Source organism: Gouania willdenowi, chromosome 17 (assembly GCF_900634775.1).
Source record: "Gouania willdenowi chromosome 17, fGouWil2.1, whole genome shotgun sequence".
Classification (NCBI taxonomy): Eukaryota; Metazoa; Chordata; class Actinopteri; order Blenniiformes; family Gobiesocidae; genus Gouania; species Gouania willdenowi.
In genome coordinates, this window is record NC_041060.1 from 31,742,663 (window position 1) to 31,767,570 (window position 24,908).

The window sequence follows — 24,908 nt, forward strand, 5'->3', positions numbered from 1 at the left end:
GCGGCTTTGAATCTGCTTGGTGAAATGTTAAATTGCACCTGGGGTTGGGGTTAATTATAATTGTAGTCGTGTAATTGATAATTAATTACAATTATGACGTAATTATAGTTGGAATTGGAATTGAAAAAAATCTGTTGCTGTTGTAATAGTAATTGTAACTGAGTTCAGATAATTGACTTTGTAATTGTAATTGGCATGAACATTTTATACAAACTGTCATTTACAATGTAATTAAACGCAAAACTGGGGAACCGTGTTATATACATAGGCCTATGTAGGAAGCCATTATTAAAATATGTTTCATATGAACTTTACCCGTTCTCTTGAGTAACATTTTACCATTTAAATAAAAAAGTTGAAATCTAGGGGTACAGTGACAGAAAAAAGGCTCAGATGTGCACATAAAAAAACATGAATACTAATATTGTCATGGAAAAGGAAGCCTAACAAGGTAGCCAAAAGATTAGAAACAAATAGGATGATAGATATTATTTTTTGCTAATTTTACAGCTCATTTAAGCAATGGGTCAAAACTGAAATCTAACACGAGAAGGTTACGTTTTATGGGCTTTTTTATTAAAGGCTCAGTAATTGTGATTAATTGTAATTAAACTTTAGTAATTGAGAATGTAATTGTAACTGATTTCAGGGGGGAAATAATAATTGTAATTTTAAATCTAATTGGAAAAAATGCCGGTCACCAAAATAGTAATTAAGTTGTAATTGAAGCGCTAGCTCTAGTTCTAGTTGTATCCCCTGTGAATAAATGAAGTTTCATGATATTCTGGCAAGTATCTCCAAATGCCTGCACCTAGTCACTCCTCAATGTCTGCACATCAGTTGATTTACAGCTGTTTGTGGTCATTTCGTTTGTTCTTTACTGTGACTGGGCTACTGCAAGCCTGCTACGCTAACTGTCTGCCAGCTCTAGTCTCACCCCACAATCAGAGAAGAAGAAATAGCTTGGTTTGACACTTCGTGCCCCTCATCATATCATTTTAATACATTTATTGTATACTGGTTTTCACTGGGTTACCAGTGGGTTCGCTTTTATTGTCACACAAAGTGATTCAGTTTTCCAATTCACATTTTTCTCACTAGATGGTGCTGCCGACTGGCGGACAAATCCACAGATTAGTCTTTTTTTTTTTCTTTTAAAGAAAAAAGTAGCAAACTCTACTCCAAAAATACAGCAGTTTTAACTTCAGGAATTATGTCTCACTAAGAATGTCGGCATTCAGAGATCTTGCCAGTGTTGCCTCATTTCCTTTGTGCTTTCGGCTCCGTTTCGTCATTCACGGGATATAAAAACCATGCAGCTGTTTGATACTTACGCAGACACTCATTGGCATTGTCCGCAGTGGCTCTCCTCCATGGCCTGTCGTTGTAGAATGCTTTGCAAACATTGCAGTCATCGCCTTCAGTGTTGTGTTTGCATTTGCACACGAGCCGCCCTCTGCTGTTCTTCACACAGTCACTAGCGTGGCCATTACACTTGCACCTGGTGGAAAGGTTACAGATTACATTGAAGAGACAAGCTACAACATCTCAGAGTCAGCATTCACTTATTAGATTATGACGAGAGGCTGTCATATTTTCCTCCATTCAAAACCAACTTTGTTCAAACTTTCATCAAAGGTTTTACCTAGCACATGCATGGCTTTAAGGATGATGCATTTTTGACAGAGGATGATGTCAAGCTCATATTGTTGCTGCTGGAAATGTGTTTTTTTTCTTTCACTAAGTCTGAGGGCCTGTGTGCTAAAGCTCCAGGATGAGGAGCATCTTACAACAAGACAGGACTTGCTTTACAGCCTTTTTTTTCCTATTGTCTCAGGGGCTTCTTGGCACAACTCTGTGGAAAAACTGACAACAGGAAGGAAGAGGATAATTTAAATAGAACTCTGCCTTTTAATTTGTAACACACAATGCAATGTCAGTAGTAAACCTTCATGTCTCATCGAGAATGCTTGGATAACAACATGCTTTAGCTTCAGCATATTTTATTTGTTTGTGTTAAAACTTGCCAGAACAATGAGGATCAGTGGATAGTGCTGGTTTAGCTGGTTTATTTTAATATGCTGACATATTAAAATAAATGCTATGTATCTTTGTTCGACTGTGTCCAAAAAAAAGAGGCTAATTTGGTTTTGAAATGGGGGTGAGGGGGTTAATCCTGGAACTGATTTCTTAAAATAAACTCCATTTTTCCACAACACAACATGTCTCTGGCTGTTTTGGACACAGGTCATTAACCCTATAGTGAACTAAAGCAAAAGTGTCTTCCACAGTAAAAACAAACAACAAATATGAAACATGGAGCTGCCGGAAGAGCAAAAACAAAAGCAAGGGAATGTGTAAAATTGTAATATCCTCTTATATTGAGCACAGCTCATAACTTTATTTTCCCAGTGATCGAGCCACGGCCAGTGACAACGTTAGGAATGCTGAGTGTGCAGAGAAATTTCATTGTGGCCAAGTAGGCGTGGCAGATTCACTAATCTTTAACTTGTCAACTTTGTGAAGAAGCCAATCCACTGGGTATCGTCTGGCTGCCAGGGTTGGGGTCAATTACATTTTTCAGTTACAATTACGTTTTCAATTATCCATGTTCAATTACAAATCAATTATGACTACAGTGACCATGGTGGGGCTGGGGGTGGAGGGGGCCGCCACCTGTGCTACAAAGTAGTGGCACGAGGGCGGCACTCCCACCTCAATTTGCCCTATCCCAGCCCCTCTGTTGATGGTTGGGCCACCGTGTAGAGCACAAATACATCAGGATGGTCGGGCGTGGTGGGGCGGTGGGTCTCGAGAGTGCGTGGGGGGTTGTTACTAGGGGCTCTCTTTGCGGGGTCTTCTGTTGTCTCCTGGTTGCCTTGGGAGCGGTCCCCGGGGCGGCCTGCCGCACCAGTGTGGGGGGGGTGTCCTGGCGTCTGTACCAGGGTTGGAGCGGGATTGCTTGGTGCTCCGGGATGATGCTGTTTGCTGGGGGGCGGCACTAGCTGTTCCGATGGTTGAGGTCGCTGTCGGCCACCAAGTAGGTCTGTCCTGCTATCCATGGTGCCCTTGACTGGGGGCTGCAATTCCACACTGGATGTGTGCCGTAGGAGTGCCTCCTCCCCGCGGTGGTGGCCGCGGGTCACACGCGCGCCGGTGAGGGGTATTGCCCCTTGGCTTACGCTGTCCGGTGGGCGGCGGGGCCTGGGCTGCTGTCCTTGCGCCGTCTGGGGCTGTGCGGTCCTGCCGGACTGTGGCCGGTTCGTGGGGGGTCTTCCGGGGTGGGTAGCGTGGACCGCGCCCTTGCATGCCTGCGGGTGCGGCGCGGAATGGCCCCTGCAAGGCCAGGGTCTGCGACTCTGCCGCCTTGGGGCTGCGCACGCCGCATGGGGTTGGGGTCGGTGGCGGGGTGCGTTGGGTCCTCAGCTCCTTGGGGCTTTCTCGAATGCGTTAATGGGTGCGGGGGGGGCGGTGGCTACCTCTCGGCTTGGGGTCTTAGGGGCGTCTGGGGGTTGCCTGGCCGTGAGGTGGTGGCCTGGGGCTCCCTGGCCCCCACTCTTTCTGCCTGCCTGGCTGTATCTTCGGTTCCGGGGCAGCGCTTGGGTTTGCAGTAGCGGTTATTGCACATACATCAGTCTACGATGCACTGGCATGTCTTGGACTGTGGGATAAAACTCGTACTGAGCTCAACTTTCGACACGTTAATCCCAAATACCTGTTCTAGGTATTACCACTCACTCCTTCCCTCTGTCCACAGCCACCACCATTATAGCTAAGCTTCACACTTGTCACCAGACTGGCTTGATTACACAACACAATAAGCAAAATATGTTTTACTACAACTTCACATCTCACTCTCACTTTAAAATAATCAACTCTTTCCCACCTCAAGTCACTCCTTCCTGTTCCCAGCTGTAAAATACACTAAAAACTCATTTCTATCATGTAATTTGATTGTTGATTACCTTGTTAGGCTTCCTAATCAATGAAAATATCAGTTTAAATATTTTTGGTGTGGGTGTGTGTCAGTATTCCCTTAGATTTCATATAATTCATATAATTAATAAATGTTTACAACATAGGTGAAGAACTGTACATAGAACTGTAACATGTTACTCATTTTTGCACTAAATGATAATTTACAATTTTTATAGCATTTTCATGGTAATTGCAGTTACAAAGTAATTATCTGAGCTCAATTAGAGCAGATTTAAAAAAAAAAAACATTTACAATCATAATTAAACCATAATTGTAATTCATTATAATTTACGTAATTACAACTATAATTGAGCCAAACCCTGCTGGCTGCTAGGTACAACTAAACTGGAAGGAAAAGCTTGTTTGGACATCCATAGATGACTTTAAATTATTATCTTATAGCATTTTAACTTTATGTTTTCCTATGATATAAAAATATATACAAAATACAATAAAATACACAGAAAAAGGTCTTGGAAAATGGCAAAAATTCAGATTGAATCACATTTAAAACAAATCTGTACTGGTTAGTTTAGAGGAGTTAAATCCTGTCTTTACCTTCCTCCCACAGCAAAGTCTGAGATGGCGTAGTAGTAGGATTTAAGGACCTTGGGATCGTTGAAAACCTCATCTCCAAATGTATTGAGCCTGTTCAAAGTCACTTTAATGTCTGTGGCCGTCACCCAGTCCTGCAACAGACACAACATGGATACAAGATTATGAACAATAATGTCAGATGACAAGTTTCTTGTTTTTAGCTTTCTTAAAAACTTGGCTAAAAGTGCAATCGATTAAAACTTAGTAAAAATATACCTGTTTACAAAGGTTTAACTGGGTTCTGTTTTGTTTTGTAATATGTAATACACAGTATATCCATAAAAGGGGCATACATACTATATTAACCTTAACCCAAAAAAGGCTTCAGATAAAAAACGCAGTCATACTAAACAATGTGTTCTTCTAAAAAGTCACTGGGATTCTCTAAACAATGGTTCCAGCTACTCTGATTGTGGGAAAACCTGGTTATGCAACACAGGAAGCATTCAATCAGACATATTGAGACAAACACATTTATTTCCTCCGTGGAATAAAACCAAGACTGATTAGATTATAAGCACATCTGCTCAGATTTGGAACATGACGGAAGATACTGGTAATTCAGGGGGAATTTCCTAATGGGAAAGTTGTAGCAGGGCGTAGAAAGAGGTTGATCATAAAAAAGTTTTTATTTATGAACGGAAGCGCTTGGAACATCTGGCTGAATACGAACAGCTAAAACCTACTGCAGAGATACTCAAGTTACTTTCCAAGAAAAGAAAAGAAAAAGAATCCTCTTTTCACTTCAACAGCTAGAAAGCAAACATTTCTGTCATCCTTCAAACACCAAAGTTTGCATTACTGTTTCATTTAGATCAGAGGTTCCCAATCTTTTTCACCCCGCGTACCCCCTTTGCATTTTTGTAAATCATGTGTACCCCCTTCATATCATAAGTACCCTCTACATAATTTCATATGCTTTTTCATTTATGGAACAGTGGGTTCTGCTTAACCCCTAAATGTGTCTCCAACATTGGTTCCCTAAGGCTTAATCTACAAATTCAAAACAATGAGTGGAATTTAAAGTTTTTATTAAAATATAAATACCAATGCAACTTTTATGTGATTACTTCAATAGCAAGTAAATACGGTCTCCTATGTAAAATGTAGCTAATTATTGTCTGAGGTGTGATAAAATGACCTCTACAGCATAAAATAATCATGTTTCAATAAATTATAAGAAAATATAGTATTTTATTGAGCAATAGTATTGTTAGTTTGTTGTGAATTTGTCCAAAAATAGCCTAAAAAGGAACTAGGAACATTTCCTGATTATTTAATTAATTGTTAAATCATTCAGAGTACCCCTAAAAAATATGCTGCTGTACCCCTCGGGGTACCCACACCCCTGTTTGGTAACTGCTGATTTAAAACAATCAAACTAGCAACTACAAAGATGGAGCCAAAAAGACATTTTCTGCATTCAGTGATTTATTCAATTGGTCTTAAAGTAACAGCGTATTAAGCATCTATTAGCTTAGGTTGTGCTGTTTTATGTAGTCTGCTGTGTTGCATCAGCTAATGATGTTCTTATTGTTATTATTAGTGCCTCGCCTATTGTTGACATAGAGGCTGAGACGCCTTGTACACCTGCTGAAAACCTGGAAGATAATCCTTGTCCATTCAGACTAGCCCTGTTTAATCAGCTTTAAGCAAATCAGTTTGTTTCCTCAGATAATGTCTGTATTTCCATTACTCTCGGAATTGCGCAAAATCTAAATAGCGCAATAAAAACTGGTGATGGAAACACCTGAATTTTGAAAAAACGCTCAAATATCGCTAAAGTTTTGACGCTTTTATGAGGAGGAATTTCAGACGTTTTGAAATTGAAATGTGTGGCAAACGCGCCATGGAAACACTTTTTCTACAAATACAAGTCACATGACGTGAGGTAGGCTACCTGGTCACATGACCACTTTGTCTAAGTGAAAACATGACGCGGTACGTGTAAACAGAAGAGGAGACCGGGACATTTCTAAGCATTATACTTGAAAATGATTACTGCCACATTAGATGTGAAACAACAAAGGAATACAGAGTGTTAGAAGGAGGTTCTGAGTCCGTCTTTCTGCAGTGAAGTCTCGTGGGATGAGATTTCACAGGAGTTACGAGGCCCCTGCCTAAAACAACGATCAATGGAAACACATTCAAAGCCCAATTATACTTTGTCGAAATTTTTGCACTTTTATTTTGCAAAAATCTGTAATGGAAACCCATCTAATGTCTATATAAACTGAAGTAGAATACCAGCAAGTAGACATATAGACAGTTAGACTCCGTCTGACGACTTCAAGCGGCTGTCGAGTCCAAAAACAGACGACCAGCTTTGATATAAATAGCTTCATGCCGACCAGTCAAATAAGGAAGTTTAGGAAGTTGAGCTGCCAAGCTAAAAACATTCATTCACAGAGTAGACGTGTGAGGAGTGAAAGTAAACAGGGACCATGATGATGATGATGATGTATTGGATTTATAAAACACCTTTCATAGACACTCAAACTGCATTACATTGCACTATTCTTTCCCTCCACACACAGGGGTGGTGAGTTACTATAGTAGCCACAACAGACTGATGGAAGCGAGGCTGTCATACTGCACCGTCTGCCCCTCCACCAACACACACACACACGCACGCACGCACGCGCACACAAGGCAATGTGGGTGAAGTGCCTTGCCTAAGGACAGACGAGATCAGGCATTGACAGGCAGGTATGACCAGGATGGAAGAACTTGGAGTCTCATTAAGACAGAGCAGATAGAAAAGCTGAGTTATTGTCAGTCCACTGCTAGTACTTAATTAAACAAACAATGTATTTTTTTCCTAACAGTGATATGAGTGCCTCTCAATATTGTATTGTTCAACCAATGGCTGCTTATGCATTACTCATTTAAAACCCACCTGCCATAACAGCAATTCATTATTCTAAAACACAAGTAACACACTCGACTGAAGAAAGCGTTCAAGAGTTGTTTAATCTACTTTCATTCAACATCACAATGTGACAATCTTCATTAAATCACCAAAAGTCGTACACCACAAACCTTAAAAAACATACCTTTATTAAATGTAACTGATGCACAAGACTGCTTAAAGCTGATATCTGGAGTTTCTGAGAAATCTATGTCTATGTATCGTTCTTCTGAAATGTGAAAAAATACCTAACTAGTCTTTTACTATGGTCTACGGCCGGTGGTCATTCATATACGTTAATGCACATAAGTCCCGCCTTCATCCTATAGATCCCTATACAAATGAACGAAAGTGCCGACTTCACCCAGCCAATAGGCTTCCACTTCCTGGAGCGGTCACAACAGCAACCAGGTATCAGTGAGCAGCATAGCGTTATTGAGGCCAACGTATAAAGCTTCTACTAAAGAAGACCAGCTTGTGGATAAACGTCTTTGTGATAGTAATAAAGTAATAAACATGTTTTGATCAAAAGTTATGGCACTCAATAACAATAAATGTGTAGTGTTTGTAGTTATGCGACTTTGTTATGTTTTGCAATGCACGTGCACTAACGTAGAGGTGTGGCTTCTGGTAGAAGGAAGTAGAGCTGTTGAGGTCGGGACATCGAGACCTTCTCTCAGAAACTCTGGATAGCAGCTTTAATTACTAACTGTATCTTATTTACTCTAAATCTACTACCTTGTATGCACGCTCTTCTATACCATAAGTTTAACTTTACTAATGACCATTAGACATTTTTGCCCTGATTTTGAGATGATTAGTTTGTACAGTAATTAAGATAGCTGATAAAACAGATATTAAACTAAAATTGGCATAATATAGTGGCTAAAAATAAAATTGGGTATACCCTGAAACTATATTTGGAGAAATTTGAAACAGAAAATCAGCGGCCCTAGCTATGTAAACACCAATGTGGTCTCTGAAAGACTACCGATACTTATTCTGCTGGGAAGGAGGGTGGTTGGCATCCTTATCTTAGTCACTATACGCTGCTCCCAGATACTGCATCATGCTTTGACTGTGCGAGGTCTCAGCAATCCATTCCTTTGTTCTGGTTTTACCTTTATCTTGTTACACATAACCACTACCCTCATCTGCTGAGTCGTAGTCTTCTTCTACTGTTCCTTCATTGGAGGAAACTTCAGTGCTTCTGCCCTTAGCATATTGTTAACTATCGTACAAAGTCTTTACTGCACCTTCCTCATCCCCTCAGATAAACTACTCCTTCCAAATATTCACCCATCCCTCTCTCAATTTGACATCAGCTGCCTTTGTCCCAGTTGGATGAATTAATTTCGTGTCTGTCCCAGTACAGTCTTCTGATCTAACAGTGTAAGCAAAGAACACCTTCTTTAATATGTAAACCCAGTTCCAATAAAACATCAAGTTGGTCTGGTAGCAAGTCACTGTTCTTGTCTGATTGACTAGAATAGAGATCACCTCCCTCTAGGGGTGAGAATTGGCAAAGATGTTGCAATACGATACGTATCGCGACACATGGGTCACGACACGAATTTATCACAATATTCTAGTTAATATCAAATTTATTATTTATTGTTAGTGTTTTTGCACATGTTCACTAAAGAAAACACAGTGTTACACACTGCCATCATGAAATAAAGTGCAACAAGTTTCTTTTCACTGAAACTACTGTGTAGAAGTCTCCAAGTAACCATGACAACATAATGATGGCATTGTAACAACTGTACGTGAGAACATTAAGGAGAAATCACCCTGAGTTAGTGACAATGCACAAAAATAAGAAAAAAATATTTATCCTGTTGTAGGCATTACACACTGCCAAATATCCCCAAAAAAAAAAAAAAAAAAAAAAAAAGCATACAAAAATATATATATATTTTTTTTAAATAGATTTCTTTTTTTTTTTTCAGACCCCTCCCTCCCTCCCTCTACTATGCTTTATTTTACACCAGGGATGAGCAACTGTATCACAGCGAGGGCCACACAAAGGTGATTGTATTTGATCCAAGGGCCACCTTATCAACAATAGAATAATGACCGATCTGAGCATTAATACAGGGGGAAAAAGGGTTTTGTCTTTTTTTGGCTTTTGTCTGTGGTTGTGTTGTTTTGTCAGTTTTCAGTCATTTTGTGTGTTTTTGGAGTCATCATGTGTTTTTTGGTTATTTTTTGTGCTCTTCTTCTAATTTTGTGTGTTTTTGTTGTCGATTTGTGCATTGTAGGGGTCACTTTCAGTATTTTTGTAACTGTTTTCAGTAATTTTGTGCAAATTGTTGATGATTTGTGTGTCTTTAGAGCTATTGTGTAATGTGTTGTTGTATTTTGTGATTTTGTAGTCATTTTGTTTGTTTAAGTGGTTGTTGTGTCTGTCTTTGTTGTCACTTTGTAGGTTTATGAGTGTATTTGCTGTTGATTTGGGAATTGTTTTGTATATTATGTCGGGCTTTATGTTCCTTCCAACTTCTTGAAATTCAATTTTTGGGGATTTGTTTAGGGGGACGCACCAAATTAGACTGAGGGCCAAATGTGGCCCCTGAACTGCTTGTTGCCAATGTCTGGTTTACACCATGTCTTCAGCTTCTTCCGATACTCCCTCTTTGATTGAAACCAAAAGTTCTAGCTCACAGTGCTCTTTGCTGATAACTACATTGTGACTTCTACCCATCCGTATAAAGGGATTTGTGTCTGGTTAACTGCACTGGCATTTAGGAGGTCTGGGTCAACAGTTTCAGCTGGATGTCTGACAGCAGCATGTAGAAAATATTATTAATACTTGAATTATCAGACAACTGATCATGTCTCCCAACGAAGATGAGTCGCTATACCTTCTGTCTTGGTGAAGTTAGACCCACAGCCACTATTTGTTCATCTCTCTGAACTTTATGCTGGGCTTTTCCTGCTACCCGCACCTCTAAATATTGAATACTCTACATGTAAAGGTCCCATAGTGGTTCAGGCTGGGGGTCTTATCCAGCAGGTGGTGTGGGTGCCGCTGTGATGTTTGACAGCATGTTTACTTGGTCTGGTTGGTCTGCTCCTCATGTCTCCATCCTACAACCCCAATACAGATGACAACATTGATCCTACTTGATGTTATTGTCACATAGTTCTTCCTTATTGACCGTCCTGGTATGTTCTGCAGGTATGTTTCTTTGTTTTTTTGCTTTTAAGATGATCTGGGAGACTCTCCTTTAAATTACCGAGTAATACACAAATCTGTCCAACTAAAGGCAAACTAAGGTACCGACATGCTCTTATAGCTGAATTAGTGGATTGTCAATCGTATTATCTGATTTTTTTTTTTTTTTTAGGCAGAATCGCTCAGCACTAAGAATAAGTCATTTATTTTAGATGTTTTTCTTTTCAAGCTGGATTAATGTGACTTTTCTTACATCCAATATCAATCTGGTGTGTTCCTTTACTTTTTATTTCTATTTATTGCTACCAGTCAGAGTATAACTTCCTAAATCTCCACTAATCCGCCCTCTATAGCAGTGGTGGTGGGTAGCGCTGGGCCGTAGGACCAAAAATGTATATCATGGTATTTTTCAAAATTCTAATGGTTTCATGATATATGAAAGTATATTTTTTTTCATGCATAGTCAAATATTCACAGCATTTTCTACTGGTTGAGTGAGGAATTACTGCAGTAGATTGACTTAGGATGGTCTATTTTACTGTCATGATGAGTGAATATTCTAGAATAATTCCACACTAGTAGTGGTACATGTTTGCAACAGCAGCCCAATGGCTCTTTGCCGTGCTCGCTTAGCTTTAGCATTAGCTTGACTTCTAGCTTTAAAGGGGACATATTGTGAAAAATCTACAGTTTTTTGATCACATATGAGGTAACTTGAGTGTGCACCAACACACAAAATAAGAAATAAAACCATCCAGTCGTTTGTTTGTGGTCTGTGTAAGTCTTACAACACAGAGAAAATTGCTCTGTTTCAAATTTTCTACATTTGTGACGTCTCAAGTTAAAGTGTTGCCAGATCAGATCATCTTAGAACCCGCCCGTTCCAATAAAAACAGCCCAAACACAAACCACAAATCTGGCAACCCTGTGTTTGTGACACAATGCGACCGCTGTGGCTCCACAAAAGAGTGAACTATCACCTTGAATGTTGAAGCAACTGAAACAACTCCTTTTGCTGTTGAAGCTGCTGTTGCTGCACTGCGCAAACACGTCACTAAACAGTGTTTTTCTCACTCACAATCACAATAGTCGCTTAAATAGCCATGTGTTTTACTGTAATGTGCAGTTTTATGGCTGAAAACAATAACAAGAGTGTGTATATAGCAAAACAAAAATGCTAGTGATCCACCGTTGTGTGGAGTTCATGTGCATAGACATGTCCACTCAAACAGCCAGGTTTCAGAACTGCTCAGAAATGTGACTTTCAGAGGCTAAAACTCCAGAAAACAGGCAGGATTGGGAAAATTAACCTCAAATACTATGTTTTTGGGGTTCTAAGAACAAATGGAGATTAGTGAAATGCTGCATACTCATGGTGTGGTGGTTTCTTATGGTGAATAAGGTGGCGTTATGTTTGCAGATCCACCAGGACTTATTTCCATTTTATAGGAATTATTAACTGCCATCCTTTGCTCTCTTTTTTTGTATATTACTGCCGACATGCCAAACTAACCATGCCTCCGTGTCTGTAAGTGTTGTTCTCCTGTAGCAGAGGCATACGCACGCAGGCACATGCTAACGTGCAGCTTCAGAGCTTTCAATTGTGTCTTTCTGATCCATTTTTACATATGATTTACACCATAACTAACACCACAGTGCTACCTTCCTATTTAGAAGTGCAACGTTGAAAAGGGTTCAGTCTGAAACGAGGTGCAGCGTAGCGTTCCGAAAGTCGTGTAGGTGGTATATTAAAAATTGATATCATAACGAAAATATATACCGGTATTCGGTATGAACCGGTAAACCGCCCAGCCCTAGTGGTGGGGTTAAGGCCCCATTTACATGAGCAGGTTTACAAGTGAAAATGCAAAAGTTTTGTGTGTATCACTCTTTAGAATCTAACTATACTTCTCCAACAAAGTGTTAATGAGACGTATTTCATGCCTGCATCAGATTCTGGTGACAATCACAGTGCTGCACTCCTACTTTGAGCTTGAAACCTTTGCCCTAACCCGACCCTTTCATTTGAACACTCTGGTTGGTCCTGGTAAATGAATGGTCAGGTGCTGTGTTTCGATAACAGCGAGAAAGATGCACAAATGGATGCTGAGGCAGTGAATGAATGCTGGCCTCTGACACATGAATAAATTACATAACAAAACGCAACGACCCATTCTGGAGCTGTGTGTTGTCACACACTGTATGTACATGTAGAGAGCAGCTCACTGAGCTGTGTGTGATACAGCAGTGTTACCACATGCTTTACAGCAGAAGTAAACTGGTATGTAGCATGTAGCGGCACATGAAGCTGCCCCTCATGGTTATAGTTGGATGTAGAACGGGTTACTAGTAAATATAGCTGAGTTATTAAAGAAACTCGCCTCGGAACACTCTACATGTACATGCACAACCCAGCCCGGCCCTGGGCTGGGTTGTGTCTAACTTTTTAGGTCCCATTTAAGTGTCTGCGCATGCGCCTATTTTTGTTCATTGCTAAATCACACAGCAATCTCTTGGCCTGGCATGTATACTACATTGTTTTTATGTTTCCAGCGGTCTCCTGTGAACAGAGATTGTTTTGAAAACGTTGCCGTGTGAATGTGAAACTTTTTGAAAACAATAAGGGGAAAAGAAGCAAAACGTTGTCGTGTAAACAGGGCCTTAGTATGTGTGTGCGCAGGTGTGTTTGTGTAGTGGGTGCCTGGTCATGGTCACCATGTGATTCATCGGTTATGAGCGCAAGCATCAAGCATTTCAGACGCACTTCATCTAGCACCAGAACGATGAGTGTCAAAGCATAAGTCAGAGATTTGCTGCCTGTATGAAGCTCTAGATTCTGTCACTTCTCCAGAAAAAAAAAAGTGTGACACTTGTTAGTTTGTTTCTTGGTGACCCACATTCACAATCAGAATCAGAATCAGAATCAGAAATGTTTTATTTGCCATGTACAGTTTTGAGGACAGTACAAGGAATTTGACTTGGTGGTTGGTGCACAAAACAAGCAGTGGGTGACTTGGGGTGTGTTCATGTGGATGGTGGCAGAGGGAAAGAAGCTGTTTTTGTGTCTGGAGGTTCTGGTCCTGATGGACCGAAACCTCCTACCAGAAGGGAGAGATTGAAACAGTTTATGACCGGGGTGGGAGGGGTCGGCCACAATCTTTCCTGCACGCCTCAAAATCCTGGAGGCGTACAGGTCCTGGAGGGAGGGCAGATTGCAGCCGATGACCTTCTCTGCAGAGTGGATGATACGCTGCAGTCTGGCCTTGTCCTTGGCCGTAGCTGCAGCGTACCAGATGGTGATGGAGGAGCAGAGGATGGACTGGATGATGGAGCTGTAGAAGTTCACCATCATCTTTGTTGGCAGACTGAACTTCTTCAGCTGCCGCAAAAAGTACATCCTCTGCTGAGCTTTTTTGATAAGGGAGCTGATGTTCAGCTCCCACTTGAGGTCCTGAGTGATGATGGTCCCCAGGAAGCAGAAGTACTCTACAGAGCTCACTGTAGAGTCTCCCAGGGTGAGGGGGGTGAGGGGGGTGAGGGGGGCTGGGTTCTTCCTGAAGTCTGCTATCATCTCCACTGTCTTTAAAGCATTGAGCTCCAGGTTGTTCTGGCTGCACCAGGACACCAGCCGGTCTGTCTCCCACCTGTAGTCGGACTCGTCTCAACATGCGCAACAACTAATTTTTTTCAAAATTTAAGTTTAATTAACTACAGCTTATGCAAAACGCATATTATATAACAGTTCCTGCAGGTCTTAATGCACATTTCATTTTTTTTTCAAAAACTATTTGTGTGGTCATTCATATTACATATTAAATAATGAAATTACATATTAAATGTGTCTTCAATTAGTTTGGAGTATGACCGGAATGCACGCTGATGTGAAGCGCATGCACAGAAGAGGTCCTAAGGTGACACATGACCCCACGGTGTTTACAGAAGTAAATATGGAGGCGTCCAGTGTAGGACTGTGAGTCACACTGAGAAATGTTCTTTCCAACAAAAGTCAGCACTTCATAACTTTAAAGAGAGTGAAAAAGAAGAAATCCAGGTTTATTACTCTAGCTGTTTACTGTGATGTGCTACATCTTTACAGCAGAGTGTTTGGATGCAGAGTCAGAGTCAACAGTGGTGGGATAGGGATGTCAGTGGCTTCAGTGCTGGGGAGTTTATTAAAATCAGAATTGTATTGTTCAGACTGTCTTTAACAGATCGGATACAGATCCCATATGAGCAAAAAGATCGGATTTAGGTCACATTTGCCTGCAGTGTGAATGAAGTGTGTGAACTCTCCACTTTGTGGAGCAAAATGACTAAATAAACAAACAAATCATAATCTCTTGTCACTTTTTACTGTTAACTGATAAAATGCGCTTGTAGAACTGTTGTATGAAAGCAATATCACACTCGAGGTCGTACTGTTGTGATGAAACATCAGTAGAGGTCGACCAATATATCAGGCCGATATGTGGACTTTTTTTAAGACTAGCCATCGGCCATTTGACAATCAGCAGCCCTCCCTAAGGAAACACTTTATTATAGGGAGGATATAACAAGAGAATGCAGTGTTACACCTAAGTGAGGGGGAAGGGAACAGGGAGGAGAGACCCAAGGTAGGAAATGGAAAGAGTTGTTTATTTTAAAGTGAGATGTGATGTTGTAGTTGTGCATATGGTGACACGTGTGAAGCTTAGGTATAATAATGGTGGTGGCTGTGAACAGAGGGAAGGAGTGAATGGTTATACCTAAAACAGGTATTTAGTTTAAACTGAGTACTTGTATATTGTTGTCATGTTTTACTGCTACTTACCCGTCCTGTACTTTTTGTTTTACTTGGTTGTGTAATTTAAAGTTCAATAAATGTTGAGTTCTATTGATGTATTTAATTTCATTTCTAATACATACATTTATAATATATGAGTGTTTCAATTGTCTTTCATGATCAATGTGCTTTAAAAAAAGTATATCGGCTTCCAAAATCAGCTTTAGACATCAGTCATCGACTGAATTTTTCTTTAAAAAAATTGGTATCGGTCGACCTCCAAATCTTAGCACTGGTGTGATTCTGTCGTACGGCCTCGTGCTGTAGATAATACGGTAGTATTATTATATTCTCTACAGTAGTAGTACTGATATTTCATCACACCAGCACCCCCTCTTGTGTGATATAGCTTAATTATTTTATTGTAATCATTTAATTTTTTTTATTTAAGATAAAAATAAGTCATTAATTTAATTATTAATTAAATGACTGTTAATTCGCTGCAAAAATAAATAAAAAAGGTCTATCATTAACCTGTCAATGTCACAGGCCTCGGGGTAATTTAGGAAATACAGAGTTCGCTCCCATTCCCTTTAAACAGAGGCAGTCGGAAAAGAGTTGAATGAATTGCAAAAGAAGAGGATTCATGGATTGTCCTGCTATAAATATAACTCATAACTAGGTACGTTTCTGTAATGTAAGACATTTAGCTTTAGATGACACGTGGGATTTGTTAGTAATTCCGTGTTGCGTTACAGTAAAATCGCGTTAGTCGGCTTTGGAGTCGTTTTATTCATTTCAAGGCGTTTTACGCTGACAATGGTATAAAGCGTGATAACGTGTTATATTTATCATGTTTTTTACGTCTTCCAATTTACTGCTTAACATGCCAGAATCAGTGCTACATACAGAGCAGAGGTGAAAGTAATGGATTACAAGTAGTCACGTTACTGTAGTGAAGTAGCTTTTATGGGTACTGTACTTGTACTTTTTGGAGTATTTTTCTAAATCAGTAATTTTGTGCTTAAGTATGTTTTAAAAGACGAAAAGTCATTTGTTACATTTCTACACCCAACCATTACTGAGTAAATAATTTTTTGTGATTCTTTTTTTTATTTCCACATTGAACATAATCCATATGTTCTTAGTCGTACCATTTCTGATCAACGCCAAGCCACGTTCTAGGGTTCATGTTGGGGTTTCTACCTATTGTGTTGTTATCCACATATATGGCACACTTTTATTTGATTTTTTTAAATTGAAATATAATGGTTATTTTATTTTTAAGACAAATTATACATTTTGACAAACCTTTTATTTTATACAGATGCCTTGGTGGAAAATAAATGAAGTTCCAATTGTGCAAGATTTGGTCTCTTCCTTTTTAAGTTTCTACATGAGATGTTTACTGTCTGCAAGGGAACCGTGGCAAAAATAAACATTGGTGGTGAAAGTAACTAGTAACCTTGACCTTGAGTACTATTTAATTGAGCTACTTTTTACTTGTACTTGAGCATTTATGTATGAATTACTTGTACTTCAGTACAATTTTAATCAAATAACAGTACTTCTATTTGAGTAGCATATTTCAGTATTCTCTTTACACCTCTGATACAGAGACACACAGTCTGTACAGTCTGATAATTATTATGAACGGCTGCAGCTTTTGTGTCCACACACGTAATTATCCATTTATAGTTTCAAAATAGTATTTGGATACATTTTGTTTCAGTTAAAAAGCAGTAAAATCCAGGAAACCATCGCTCCACACAATCATGCAGCTGGTCTTTCACTCACAAAGTTACTGTACAAATGTTTAGAAGTAAATAAATGTGTGTCTTTATTTTTTTTATTTCAGATGTCACTGATGCACTGAAGCAGAGGATGTACAGAATGCTGTAGCTCCCAGTGGGAAAAGTGCTCTGACAGCTGTGTGATACACATGGATCAAAGTTTCCCATCAGCCTGTTGTTAATAAATCACTTTCTCAACTGCATTACTTCAGTAAATGTGGGTCCAGCATTGTTGAAGTGATCGCTCATTTATATAGCCTGTGAATTATTTTAAACAGCTGTTTGAGCACACATTTGTCTCACATAACATGAGGGCATTAAGGAAATAGCGTATTTTCCGCTGTATAGGTCGCTATTTTTGGCCATTTAAAATTGAGGATGCGGCTAATACACTGCTGTATTACCCTGTGTGTGGATGTTTTCAGCAACAGCCACTGAACATTTCCGTAAACACACGTTCAAAAAGAGCTTCGGAACTTGTATGGAAAGTTAAAGCGAGCACAGCTTTAATAAATAACACAAGACGGAAGAGACGTGCATCGTATCTAGGACGGTGTCCGAGTGGAGGGAAATGGAGATCTACTGCAGATGTCAAACATCTGTTATATACTTGTTTTCCTTCTATATTTCTGAAACACTGGTAATAAATTGAAGTTCCAGGACCAGCGAAGGGGGCAGGTTCATATGCATTTGCGTTAGGAAGAGGGTAAATAAAAGATATGATAAAGTTCAAAATGTAGGATAATTCAGCCAGTTTGTAAAAGTGTTCAATACCAACTATTCAAATTCATATTCATATTCATATTCCATTTCTAGTGGCACAAATCTCAACCTGTACTCATCAGAATACAAGGAAAAATACAGAAATCTGTGTTGACCTGAACTGGCGTACAGCAGCCAGCCTACCTGCATGTTCTGATTGAAGTAGTTTGAAGTGCACCCTCATCAGCCAATAGGGTGTGGCCTATGTGACGGAGTGGCCTTTACGTGATATTTCTTCGAAAACTGATAATCATCTTGTTTAAAGTCACATCTGTATTTAGGTCAAACACTGCTTTGGGTTTCACATTAAAGTAACGTAGAGAACATTCTTTTAACTGGACCTTCCATGCTGTGGTTTGTTTAGTACTAAAAGAGGGACAGAAAGCTGGACTGTGTGTCAGTGGCAGAAAGACGGACCATGGAGAAGACTCCAACACACTACAGCAGATTCTGATCAAACACAGTAGCTGTTCAGTCTCTGAGCAGGTTTTCCTACAGCTTCAGTCAAACTAAATTTACACAATTAAGCAATAAAATAAATCAATGTATTTTATTGCAATAACAAAATATGCATTGCTGTCTCATAATGATTGCACTTCCTGTGGTGTTGACCTTTGACAGGATGTGCAGACAAGAGAAAAAAAAAAAAAAAGAAAAAAAAAGACTTTTTAATACTTTTTAACAACTGGGTGGAAAAAAATGCCACATCAATTACATAACATCAGGCAAAATTTTTTCCATTGTCAAGTGAATAAGTGTAACTGGTGACCTCCAAAGTGAACACAAAAATATACAACATTACAATACAATACACAAAAAAAAACCGACTAAAAAAAAATCAAAATCACTCCAAAAACACAAGATGACGACAAAAATAGGCAGAAATTTATAAAATAACAAAAACAACAACAAAAAAGTAGTAATTGTTTTTGCAAAAGTGTCAAATGGTAGAAGTTCTAACATCTATTGTTCCTCACACAGTAGATAGTCAGTCACCAGATTATCTGGATACTATTTAGACCGTAACGCCGTTCGGTAAAGTTGGCAAATATTCACAGATTCAGATTTCCAGCATCAATAACTCTAACGAAATGTCATCGACACACTCTTTACCATCGGTGTGAGGTGGACAACATGATACAAGATCCATTTATCAAACATAAGCAGAGTAAAAGTCTGCCCTCGTCTGTGTGGAGAGATTAAAACATGAAGCTCTCGTCCATAGTTATCCCGTAAATATACACGGATTCAATTAAGGCCTTATTTTTAGATTCATGAATTTAATGCCTTCTAAGACTTTTTAAGGATCCACAGGAACCCTGTCTGAGCTGCTCCACAAACACTCAGGAAGTCTTTTGTCCCCCTGGACACGAAACGACAACTCATCAATGGGTGACGGAGGGACATGATCACAATCAGCATTCAGTGCACAATCTTATCTCACTGCAGTAAACTTTACTACATTGTTGGCACTAACACAGCATTTTCAAATTCCTAGACAATTTCAGTTTAAAGTAGTCGCTCACTATAATGAAGCAGCTCATCATGAAATTACACTGGTACAGTAACAACGCCATGTCAAGCACACAACGATCAGCGACCAGTGTTCAGGAGGTCTTTGTAGCTTTGCTTTTCTTGCAGCTCGGCTAGTGATGTTGATGAAGGGATCGTACATACACACACATTCTCAGAACAAGCCTACCAAGAAGCCCTCCCAGCTAGTGTTAGTCACAAATGACCCAGTGACCCCCGACATCACCAGCCCCACGATGCAATTGTAAACTTTCTATTCTGTAAAGTCCTGCAGATTAACCATCTCGCGTTCACAGTAGAGAAAACTTCATTTTAAATGGACCATAATAAAAATGATAATAAAAGAAGGCAAACAGATAAAATGATAATATCTATTATTATTTTAAATAAAATAATACAATGATAATGGCAATAATAATGAAATGCTATTCCCTAAATACAAATCTAACTACCTCCACCAAAGAGGTCATATTTTCACCAGCGTTTACATGTTTGTTTGACTTCTAGCAGGATTTACATCAAAGGTACTCAACGGATTTGGACAAAAGTTTATCCAAAGATAGACCTTATGCTATGGAACATTCTGTTACATTTTGAAGGAGATCGGGCCAATATACTGATTCTGGATCAGTTTGAATTTTCAAAAAATCCCCCTCTCTTATCATTGGCAAAATTTCAAAAATGTCATATCTCGGTTTGTAATTGACCAAACTTTATGCAATTTGACTCAGTTATGTAGGGTTTGTTCCTCAATTACCACACCAAGTTTCATTATAAATTTCATTTTCACATTTCACCACAATTTTTCTTAAAAAAAAAAAAATTTGGGGTTCCCACTACCCATACATTTGTATCCATTGATTATTATTAATGGGAAATAAAAAGTCTTAAAGTGTGGATGATCATGTACCATGATGATGATTTTCTCTTCTTGCTCTCAACAAAGGCGGACACTTTTTTCTCTCCCTCCCCTGATCTGCCCTGCTGCTGCTCCTTTGTCTTGTGTTGTCTTTTGGTCTCTCAATGCAATAGGCCAAACCTTTTTGACAAAAAGAATGGGCAAAGGAGGGCCCACCGGCCGGATACACAATGGACTCATTAGATAAGTGGAGGATTGTGTGTCTGTCCATCCATTCCGTTGAGGATGTGGACAATGTCTACATAATTGGAATTATGATAGCAGGTATGCTATTGGAGCTGGCAGTTTCCTGATCTATCGCTAAGTTTTTATGTTTGCAGCGGTTGAACAAGGCTGCCAGTCATTACTGAGGGATTCTTCAGGGCTCTTAACACTCAGACTTATGCAATAAACAATCACAAAAGGATGCAACTTTTTAATGTCTACGCGGGATGGAATCTAACATGGAGAAGTTGACAGCTCGGCTTGAAAGTTAAAGGGCCACCATATTGGATATACTGTTCAAGGCTGGTTTATCTATCTAACCTCCATGACGTTTGTGCAGTATGACTCTCTGTCCCCCTCCTCCTGGGCAGGTCATAGCTGCGTTACGTAACGAAGCCCTCGTTAGCATAAACCCGACCCTGCTGTTGAAGCACACCAAACTTCCATGGCCTCCAGCGGGTGCAATTTGGCCCCTAGCCAAAAACAATCCACATTTGGACTCGGGGGGATTAAAACACGTCCGCAGGTGCTTCATTTTCCATGAAATTAGCACTTTTTTGCACCGCAATTGAGTGTTTCGCCTCGCACGGGTGCATTTCTGACTCTACCTGGGAGAGATGCACATAATCGGACTTGGGCGGAGCAGACCTTTCTGCTGACACCTCATTTAGTCTGATCCCATCACTTTTGGAAATCCAATGGGAGAAACACTATCGATTCTGGAGCCGCGCAATGGCTCCCTATAGCTTTAAACAAAATAATAATGAATTGTTATGTCTTACAGAGGATATTAATGATTAATGATAAAATTATGATAAAAACAATTTAACCTAAAAATAAATCACATTGTGCAACCTTTGTACTTCAACTCCTGCAACCTCTACAGACCATTAACTTTTTTTGCACCTGTGGTTAACTTTAAGTTTTAAATTCCTGGTAAGAAAATTTATTTAACTGTATAGAATTTCATACACTGTATTGTCTTCATTGAGAAGGTATTTTTTCGGCTCCGGAAGGACTTTAATTCAGGCGAGATAAAGCAAAATGGCTCCTTTGAGAGTAAAGGTTGCAGACCCCTGCCATAGACAGTACACAAAGGCGCCGTCCTTCAAGCGCGTGGGCGTGGCTCCAGCGCCTCTAACTGGCATGCCCCCAGTGTTTCAGAGCAGAAAGAAGTGCTTGTTTTTCCATGATTTTGAGACTTAGTTTTTTATACTTAATTTTTTTTCATCTTTCAAATTTGGCACAGTGGTCAATGACATGTTTCTGTGGTGTGACAAACTCATAACAAATTCATTTCTGCTTTAAAGATGAAGGAGGTGAGAAAAATACTGACTTGGAGGACGGGGCTGTGGTCAAAGTTGTAGGCACTTGGTCGTCCTTCCAGAGTGGAAAAGGCCACATTTCCGCCAGTAAGTGGAGATATGTCGCTGAAGTCATCAGTGCAGAGTGCCTGCTGTTCATCTTCTCCAGTGCGAATAAAGCCACGGTTTAACTTCTGGTACGTCTTTTCACAGGAGCCGCTGTAGTACTGGTATGGCACCCATGGGCCGCTCTCACTTGTCCGCTTGTAAATAGCAAAGCTCTCTGGTCGGCTGGTATGAAACTTCAGGCGCACATAGGTGATATCAAAGGATTTCCCTGGAAGAAAAATACAGCATGTTAAAGTGAATGAAAGGCAATTTTTCCAAGGTTTCTTTCACACAAGTATAGTCCCAGAGAACAGCTGATCATTTTATCACCTTGATTTGGCTCAAACACACTTTTTGATCCGCTCTAAAACGGCAATAGCTGGGTTTCCAATACAGATTTTCGCAAAATAAAAGCAATATTTCTAAATGTGAACAAAGTATAATTGCGCTTTGAACGTGTTTCCATGGAATGTTGTTTTGGGCAGGAGCCTCGTAACTTGCGCAAAATCTTATCCCGCGATACTTCGATACTTTCTTAGCATTATATATTAAAATCATTACTGCCACATTAGATGTGAAACAACAAAGGAATACGGAGTGTTGTAAGGAGGTTCGGAGCCTCCTTCTTCAAGCAGCGAAGTATCACGGGATGAGATTTCATGGGAGTTACGAGGCTCCGGCCCAAAACAATGTTCAATGGAAACACGTTCAAATCATAATTATGCTTGGTCGACATTTAGTAATGTTGCTTTCATTTCGCGAAAATCTGTAATGGAAACCCAGCTACTGAGAAAATGTATCTGTAATGTTTTTGTTTTTTTTAAAAAAAGCTGAGACATAAGTAAGTAAAGTTTATTTATATAGCGCTTTTTTCAGACCAGGGTCACAAAGTGCTTCACAATTTACAGTTTAAAAAGGGCACAATGCATATAAAAGTCCACTACAATGATGCTACAATGTATTACAATGTATTTACATACAGACATGCAGGTGTCTGTATGTAAACGTATTGTGAAATACGTTTAGGTTACTAGTGACTCCTCAACCAGTAAAGTAACCAGTAAGGAAAGAATAATATATGAATCAGAGCCTGTATTAGTCATATTTATTCATAGATTCATCCTTTACACCTGCTTCATTCTATGCAAGTTTACACGCATTTACACGCACAAAAAAACTGAGATTTAGCTCAGTAAGTTTTCAGAAACTGGACCTCTTTAACTTTTAGTGGATTATCCCTATCGTAAACCTTGCACTTACCCAATGTTAACTAGGTGCAAAATGAAAAATGGATTACCTACATCATGATTAAAATGATGTAGTAGTTGGTTTTAAGTGCAAGAAGGTTGCTGCAATTAAATAAAAGTGAAAAGGATGTGCTACGGGAGGGACTGTGGCTCTAGAGTGGTGTGTTGTGGACCTCTGGTCTCTTTGGGTGGACTTGTTTGAGCTACTTATGCCAGTCCGTCATTGGTCAGCTGAGGGTGGTCTGGAGATTTTCTTGAAGTTAACTGAACACTTGTTGCACAGGGTCCTTCCCCATCAGCTTACATACAGGAATGTGTAATTACAGTGTGCAGCAGCAGCAGGTTTTTTCTTTTTTTAACTCGTTGAAGTTGGTAGGGTCTGCTGGCTTCTTACATATTTTGACATGTCTAAGCAGGGCGGAGAGCAGACATCAGTCATGCTTGAGCCGGATGGGAAGGGGTATGGCTGTTTACTTAACTAAAAAATCTGTTCAGTAAACAGAGTGCTGACAGGGGGCTTGGCTGCCCTCTCTGTTGACAGCAAATAAAAGTAAATGCTGGTGATAGAAGTCCACAGAAGGTTGAAGTTTATTGCAGGAAACAATGAAGTGGGCCAATCAACTACCCCTTTCTATTCCTAATATCCCTCATGAAGTGAGTGAAAATACAAACTTCCAATTGGCCAGCTCAAATTGTACGCTGTATAATATGTGGTGGCCTTTACTGCCTCCATAGGTCTCTGGTTTTCCACTTTTCAGCTTTTCTGGCACCTCCATCCACAACATATTTTATCAAATATATCCTCCGTCTTCTCTGCACGTCTAAAACGTCACAATTTAGCCTCTAACCTCACTCTCATCTGCTCCACCTTCACTGTTCATCTGATCTACTAACTTTTAGTGTTGTCCATCCTGGTCACTCCCAATGTCAAAATTTTGATTTTTAAATCTAAAACAAATATATACAATATGTATTTATAACATTAAGATATCATAAACTGTGCATGTAATTTATACTTCAATGGTTTAGTTTTTCCAAAAGTTCATACATTTTTTAATAATCAAAACGACATAATAAATTACATAGTGCCTGCTTTAAAGAAAACAATAAAAATATTTTATTATTTGCACAAACTAGATGTTCCATTCGCACACATTTCACATGCAGCTTTTTAACTAGAACTGCACCGTACAGCGTTTTTATAAGTGAAACGCAATTCTACGGCTTATTAATGGCGCGTTTCCACTGGCGGTATCGGCTCACGTCTCTTTTTACGCGTTTCCACTGGGGAAAAGTACCTCCTCCGTGGAACCTGGTGCTGATTTTTTTAGTACCTCCTTTGTTGAGGTTCTAAAAAAGCAGCCCTGGTGTGAAAATGTGACGTAGGCTCAAAGCAGACACTGACTGGTTCGGAGAATAATTACAGCATAGAGTCATCAACTCACGCACAGAGAGGAAGCATTTGGCCACCATTGATATTTGTTGGCGATCTTGTGAGGATGGCAGCAAAAAAGTGCAATCTGTGGAGTCTGGCAGTTTTGCGTGTCAGGTTGGTGCTCAATGGAAATGATACGGAAAAACAGTATCGGGTCCCGAAAGCGAGGAGTG

The 24,908-nt window shown here is 39.7% G+C and overlaps 1 protein-coding gene across 1 annotated transcript in view; it reads right to left on the reverse strand.

Moving 5' to 3' along the window:
* The window catches only part of lamc1 (laminin, gamma 1), a 103,328-nt gene that overhangs the window by 30,674 nt on the left and 47,746 nt on the right, over positions 1–24,908 (reverse strand). Inside the window, exons 2-4 of the mRNA XM_028472410.1 lie at positions 21,978–22,282; positions 4,538–4,668; positions 1,335–1,501 (exon numbers count right to left, since the gene is read on the reverse strand). Coding sequence (XP_028328211.1) covers positions 1,335–1,501; positions 4,538–4,668; positions 21,978–22,282 — 603 coding nt within the window. The remainder of the gene's footprint in view (positions 1–1,334; positions 1,502–4,537; positions 4,669–21,977; positions 22,283–24,908) is intronic.